The sequence below is a fragment of the Diaporthe amygdali genome (genome assembly GCF_026229845.1).
Source record: "Diaporthe amygdali strain CAA958 chromosome Unknown NODE_101_length_8363_cov_85_047912, whole genome shotgun sequence".
Taxonomy (NCBI): domain Eukaryota; kingdom Fungi; phylum Ascomycota; class Sordariomycetes; order Diaporthales; family Diaporthaceae; genus Diaporthe; species Diaporthe amygdali.
In genome coordinates, this window is record NW_026517121.1 from 1 (window position 1) to 7,262 (window position 7,262).

Below are 7,262 nucleotides of genomic sequence, written 5' to 3' on the forward strand. Positions count from 1 at the left end.
TACACACATTCCGGGAGTACGACCTCCTCGTTTCGTAGAATTCCGTCGTTGAGAAGAAATGTCTGGGCTCGAGATGGTTCCAGAAGCTGGAGAACTTTGCAAGCAAGGTGCGTCTGGAAGATGTCGTTCAAGCGCTCGCGGTCGGGTCTCAAGATAGATCACGTCATCGTCGTCGGACTCGAAATCACCATCCTGGGCTTTCGAATCGGCAGGGCTACCTGCTGGAAGGGTCGCAGACTGCATAGTCATTGTCCTGACTCTGGAAATTTGACGTTGAATCCACTAAGTCGAGAATGATAAGCACCGAGGTTTAATGACATTTAAACAATCTGGACACAGGCGATTGCGGGGAAATTGTGTGACCATAGAAGCCTCACGCATCAGGCATCAATGCGCATCAGCCATGCTGCGCAATTGGCCGTACTTGCCTTTTCATGTCCGCAGCATCGGTGCATCTAGCCCAGGTGACCGTTCCAACAAAGAGCTTTGAAAGGCGCAGTGATGTCAAAGAGTTAGGAAGGGCCGCCAGAGCGAGGCGGTTATTGCGGAGCTGCGTCCCGGCGTGGCGCGCCCACTCCTGAACATTGTCGTCCATAAGGATGGTCGAAAGGAAGGAATCGAGCGCGAAAGTGCAATCGCACCGGAGGGCATAGAAAATTGGGTCCAAGCACATCCAGCACATATGGTGGAGCGCCCCTTTTAAAGAAGCAAATTAACAATTGCAATAGCCTTGCCAAGGGACGCGGCATGAAGGGAAGTCGTACGATATCTGTTTGCCACCCTAGGATCATAACCCTTATCAAGAAGCTTGACGATGAAAAGGAAGCCTGGCGCTCAATATATCACGGTGTCATGCGATCTGTGTTCGGGCGAGCAACGTCAGCGCCTTTCTCAAGCCAGCAGCTTGACCACCTCGATGTGGCCATTACTTGAGGCGGCATTCAGTGGTGTCCATCCATCACTAGACTGCGTCTGGAGCTTTAGGAGGAGGAAATGCCCTTCGCAGCGGTCTGCCATTTTCCGCGAGAGCTCATTCCTGGTAGCCGTATCCTTCTTTACTAGCTTCTTGTCAAGAAGACTCTTGGAGTATGAATATACGTCGGATTGTACGTCTGAATGAGATATTCTGGATTCCGAACAACCACTTGCGTAGTCTAATCCATGTCAATCTCAGCTTCATCGCGGCTAACAATGAGTATTTTGGTGGTCGTATCGTCAAGTGCTCGCACAACGATTTCCAGGAAACCATCAATCGAGTTGCGGCTACTTTGTCTCCCTACCATCCAAGTACACTCGTCCAGGCCATCCAGATGCAACCTGGTATAACCTGAGAAAGATGTCATAACAACTTGATGACGATCGATATATTCTTGCCGGGCCCCAGGAAGCTGCAGCTTCATCGTTGTCGCTTATCACCACCACGTCGCAAGTATTTGCAGCAGCAATCGCCGTTGAGAGACCAAACACACCGCATCCAACGATCAAGAGGCGTTTCATGATGAGACAGTGCCAACAGGTAAACGTGTGCAGGTGAACAGCTTGACAAGGGTAAGATGATGATTCGATCCCGCACCCGCGCAATCCCCCATAATGCAAGCGGAGGCGTGCTCGGAGCTTACTATGCCGAAAGTGGCGTTGAAAGCGGGGCACGATGATAAGAACAGTTCAAAAGCCCACGTCGGACTTCAATACAGCGAAAGCTAGGCTGGTAGAACAGGAGCCATTGCGCCAGGCTACACTTGTTCCCTGCCAGTAAAATCAACAGAGCAATCCCCTCCTTGTAAGTCTTGATATGTGGCGTGACACCTAGCAGGGATTCTCATGGTTCGTCTTGATACTCTTGGCTGACCACATATCACTAGGCACGATTCGGCATCGACGCTGGCCAGACCTGATTACTGGACGCCATGCTCACGCAAGCCTGATGGCGTGAAAGCCACAACGAGATATGGGGACCTTCTGTTTTCTCACCTGCATGTTTCCAACTGAAGCTCAAAGCCGGGGACAGCCGCAGCCTCGTATTCAGGAACGCTCCGCAATAGTAACGCAAGTTCCCATAGCAGTGTGTCAATTGACCACACTGAATCAATTCGACTAAACTGAGTGGGTGGGTTGGTTTATGCCAATTCCATCCATTCCACTAAAGAAATAATTTCGCCCACTCCATTCCACGGAATCATTTAGTGGATGTAATTGAATTGGATCAAATGCATTGAAAAGGGAGGCAGGGGGGGAATATTTCTTTTCCTTTTCTTTCCCTCTTATGTTATCTCCTTATCTAATCATCTCGTCTGGTTGATAAGATACAATGATAAGATGAAAAGATAAGATAAGAGATCTCAGTCAAAATACTTCGGATCCGAAATTCACTTTTTCGGCCGATTTAAAAAATCTATTTATTTCCATCACATTCAACTAAATTACACTGCCAGTTTTTAAAATTCAATTCAATTCAACTAATAGCTAGAGATTTTCCATTTTATTACACTGAGAGGTTCAGTGGATGTAATTGAATTGGTTGACACTCTGAGCGAAAGCTTTGACGTTTAAGATAGTAAGAAACCGCGCGATACATGACATCAACATACTTTTTCACGATCGGCGCCGCCTTGGCAATGTTACATTTTGATCCGATTGAGACGGGGTTCTCGATAGCCTCTAGATGGAGGAGACATCCGAGAAATTGTGATGCAGGCCGATAGCCATCCCGCACCGTATCAAGGACTGATGACATTAGGGAGGCAGCACAGCGGAATGAATACAGAACAACAGCTTCCGGGCCCTTCGTCTCAGGACATCGTTGGGTATCTTCTTCCTGCGCAAATGTCTAGCGCGGGGCGGCATGGCCACAGAATGTGATTGGCTACAGTTCTGTATAGGAAGTTATATATAGCTGTACACTGGTCACCTGTTCGGGCTGTGCTCGGAAAGAGGCTAAGATTAGGCAGCCTTAGTGGTGGAATGAGAGCTTATTCTAATCTCTACATGAATTCAGTCACCTAGGCCCCAGATACAGGCCCGACATAGGCATCGCGATGTCCGAGCTATGAATATTTGACTAGTCACCAAAGCCGTCAGTGACTCTCTACTCGTCAAAGGTACATTTAATTTCCCTCGCCAATTCAGCTCTACCTTTTGCTGTTGGCTGCATAACCTTTAATGTATCAACCGCATTCGCCTTCACCATGACCATCCTGGGCTGTACTTTATGTGAATGACTGTGAACAAGTGTTGCGTAGCGTCTCGTCGTCCGGAATCGTTCAATAACCTCGTTCTAGTAAGAGCATGATAACACGAGCGCCGACCCAGGGAAAGCACCATCCAGACAACCATTCCCAGAGACTCCGAGGCCTTGCAAAACGCGCCATCGGTGTGCGAAGCTGGCTCCGGGACGAAAATACGAAGTGTGCGTGACGACTCACAGGCTAGAGATTTTGACTTGGTACTGAACGAATTAGTTCTCGTACCGTACAACCGAAATCCAGACTATGTTGACCGATCTATGAAACTACAGAAAGTCAAAGAAATATTTGGCTACATCAAGGGCCAAGCTGGCAGTATTCAAGAGTTTCGCTTTTTGGCCTTGGTGGAATTGGGTATGTAGAGTTCATGTCCCAAATCCTACTGCACTCTAATGACCAACATAGGAAAATTGAGGTCGCCCTTGCATTTGTTTATTGGATCTACGATGAATCTTTTGATACGTCTGTCTTTTGGGTTCATGCTAGCAATGCAGACCGCTTTCGTCAAGCATTTACCTCTATTGCAGAAGAATTTCAGATTCCCAGTCGCAGTGATCCTCAAGCTGACGTACCAATGCTTGTTCGAAGGTGGCTGGAGAGCAAAGAGCGTGGTCGTTGGGTGATGATTATCGACACTGCTGACGACAGAGATCTCTTCTTCCCATCGAAGCTACGTCAGGACGGTGCCCCCTTTGAATCGTCTGGGTGACTATCTCCCTGAATGCATGCACGGGTCTATCCGAATCACAACCAGGGACAAGAAGGCAGGAGTTACACTCTTACAGGGCAAATCCTCAGCAATCAAAGTCGACAACATGAGCGAAACCGAGACTGGACAGCTTCTACATAAGATGTCATATTACGAAATTTCTTTGGAGGAAGCCGAGCTTCTTTCTAAGCGGCTTGATCATCTGCCACTAGCCATCGCACAGGCAGCGGCATTCATTCGAGAACAGCATATCGACCGGCGAATACCCCCGCCTCCTAGACGAAAAAAACATTTATGCAACAAGAGCATTCGTTCAAATCAAATTGCAGGCCAAACACAGGTAGTTGATGGTAGGTGGCGCAGACCTGCACAAATGACCTGTTTCCTACGCAGCTTACTCCTATGCGGAAAACCGACTTTCCCCCTTTGCAACTATTTTGGAGCCTAATCAGCCAATGTGTCACATCATCCACAGCAAATGAAATGCCAGTCCGCATAAAACAAAATTGGTACAAGCCTCACCATGTTTGCCTCGCATGCATGCAAATTAGGATCTCGCGACATTGCCCCCTGACACACTGACAGGGTTTGATCTTGGTCACCTTCCTGATCTCCTTCAGAATGCTCTTAGTCTCTGCCGGACCGTGATTATCGCCGTCTTGGAATGAGACGTCATCTTAAAAGAAGATACAGAGAGATACTTCGTCGTTTGGCAGAGGAGTACAAGTGAGTCGATGCAAGATGGATGGAGCTCGAATCCCGCACGACAACTGTCCTGCATACAAAAAGTACGAGACCTTGAAATCTGTTCAAAGGTTTGGACCCAATGGGTTTAGCCCTGCATCAAGCAATACGGGATCTTGAAAACTGTTCAAAGCTTTGGAGCTAACGGGTTTAGCGTACTTCCAGGGCTGTGTGCCCCTGCCCTGGCCAAGCTTGGACGCATGTTGAGGCCAGCCGCGCCGCGGCTTGGGTGACTGTGTGGACGGTCCACAGCATATCGCTCTGGGCATTAGAGGAGTATAAAATAGATGGCTCAGTTGACCTGATCGCCTTTGTCACCACGCTTGAGTGAAAAAGCAACAATGCCGATGTGAATCTCCTTGGGGAGACGGTCCGGCCCCACATGCCCCGACCAGCACTGTGTTTTGACAGCATTGGTGCCGCGGCTCATGCTACGAGACCAAGGTTGTGAATCGGTGAGGCAATGTATCAAGATCACGGCTATCTATTCATCTCGTAGATTTGGCTGCTGTGGATCGGTAGGAAGCCTTTTGCATGTTGATCAAGCCTGGCTCCCTCCTGGGGTGTCTTTGGGCCCAGTGCAATGCAGCTACGCAGCTGGGACAGTGCGGTCTTCACCACCATCGCTCGCTAAGGGGAAGTGAGACCACAACTTGATCACAGTAGGGGGCCTTATCGTGGAGGAATTACCACGAAGTACAGTATGAATCGGATCAACTCTGATCTCGCTGAAAAGGCCGCGATTCTGTTGGTCGATGCGGCTCATACAGTAGACCGAAATGAAAGTCCGCCAATGGTTATTCGTGAAAGACAGACTAAGCCCTGACCGCACGCCACTTGTGGCATGTACTGTACATGCACTTGTGATTTAGAAGTGCTGCAGACCAACTGCTTTCGGGCCAAATTTCTAAAGGAAAGCGTCTTATCGTACAGCAAATGCCATTTGGGGACGCGTCAAACGGGGACAGGCAGCAGCGCTAGGCAGCAGCAGGGTTGACGGCCAGGCGGCCGAGCATCTACCGAAATGGGACAGAACGCCGAGAACCCAGAGGCTAGTGGGAATCCACAGGCTCGTGCGACTAAAGTTCACAGTGACAGTGCTACGCCACCTAGGAAACGCCACAGGTGCCTGGACCATGCCTTGCCTGGCAATTGCTGGCGCCAACCGAGCTGTATCTTCTCATCGAGGTGATCTCGCATGATTTCAGATCATGTCAGATTACGATTCGCAAAGATTTGACAGATGCACATACCACGATCAATCGCTGTTCTAGATTTGTGAGTATTACAATGTACAGAGCCTCCGCCCGTCATTGGATTCAAGGACTCCCGCATCCGGTCTTGAGTCTCCTTGTGGTGCGTTTACTCCACCGTACTGTACCCCCGAGGTGAACTCTTCGTCAAGGAATACTAGTCAGATACGATCACCCAGGATGCTCCCTGCCATCATTCTGTCATACCTCCACAGCCATATCCATTTCGGGACCTTGCCACATCAAGTGTTACCCAAATGGGCCAACAAGCTGCCAGTCACGTCACCAACAGTCACCAGGTAGCGAGTAGCAAGTGTGCATCACCTCACATGATGGCCTTGCAATGTGCATTCTGCAGGTTGATGAGCCAACAGCAATATTCGCAGTGGGGACAATGAGCGCCAGGGGCTACCTGCCTAGTCCGGGCGATCTACAAATTAGTCGGAATTCCATTCGCCGGTGAACATACTCTGATACATCCTCCGCCCTGGCTTCTAGTACTGTCTGTCCCAAATTCCTAATCACCAGACAAAGCCTCAGTATCGACCGGGCGCTGATTTGTCTCATTTATGGGGCTCTGTTATAGTAACGTCCGACCAGGCGAATTCCGTCATTTGGCAGCGAAATCCGATGGACACCATGAAAATCAATTTTGAGATTAATGCAGCACACAGTGGCATCAAAAATGAATGCACACATAATACGCAGCCGGGAAATATGATCAGGCATCTCTGCAAGATACCAAGCCTTGTTGGATCTGGCTGATTGGACTCAATGTGTCAATTCCGTATTGCAAGGGCAAAATCCTGCTCGTTACCAGGTGAATTGTGCTGTACCGTAGTGAGTACCTCTGCGATCCGGGCGTACCGTGGGCTTTTTCTGTGTTACTGCCATGTTGTTAAGGTGGGCATGCTTCCATTATGCAGCTCAGCTGTAAATGGAGTTCGTGCGTGCAGCGGACTCACGACCCGCGCGCTGCTCCGCTCGAGAAGTCCTTGGCGCAGCTCACTGTGATCTATCTGAAGCTTATTGATTTATTTCTTGGACCATCTTATAGGTCTCGTTGGTCTCTTTTGTCAGACTTGGCCTTACATCTGCGCGAGAACTCTTCTCTTGTAATGGAGGGGGAGGTGCCACTTGTTTTGTTCATGGTCAATCTCGCCATATTCTAATCTTGGTTGGTAGTAGGAGCGATGATGGACTTACCCTGACGTGGAGAATGGCTAGCTGACATATCTTATACTTGACGCAAAGATGCACATGCCGATGTGCTCCAGTTGCACATACAAACAACCGCGGAATCCGCATCTTAGG

At 49.2% G+C, this 7,262-nt stretch overlaps 2 protein-coding genes across 2 annotated transcripts; one reads left to right on the forward strand and one right to left on the reverse strand.

Moving 5' to 3' along the window:
* Positions 1 to 7: 7 nt before the first annotated feature.
* J7T55_000102 (uncharacterized protein) lies at positions 8 to 595 on the reverse strand (the record flags this gene model as incomplete). The annotated part of the gene is made up of 2 exons (XM_053136324.1): positions 8 to 237; positions 425 to 595. Coding segments are annotated over 2 exons (401 nt in total), but the record flags the coding sequence as incomplete, so codon positions are not given.
* Positions 596 to 3,185: 2,590 nt separating this feature from the next.
* J7T55_000103 (uncharacterized protein) lies at positions 3,186 to 3,865 on the forward strand (the record flags this gene model as incomplete). Its single annotated transcript, XM_053136326.1, has 4 exons — positions 3,186 to 3,201; positions 3,326 to 3,406; positions 3,459 to 3,596; positions 3,648 to 3,865. 4 exons carry the CDS (start codon positions 3,186 to 3,188, stop codon positions 3,863 to 3,865), a joined length of 453 nt encoding a protein of 150 aa, XP_052986092.1.
* Between the last annotated feature and the right edge of the window lie 3,397 nt (positions 3,866 to 7,262).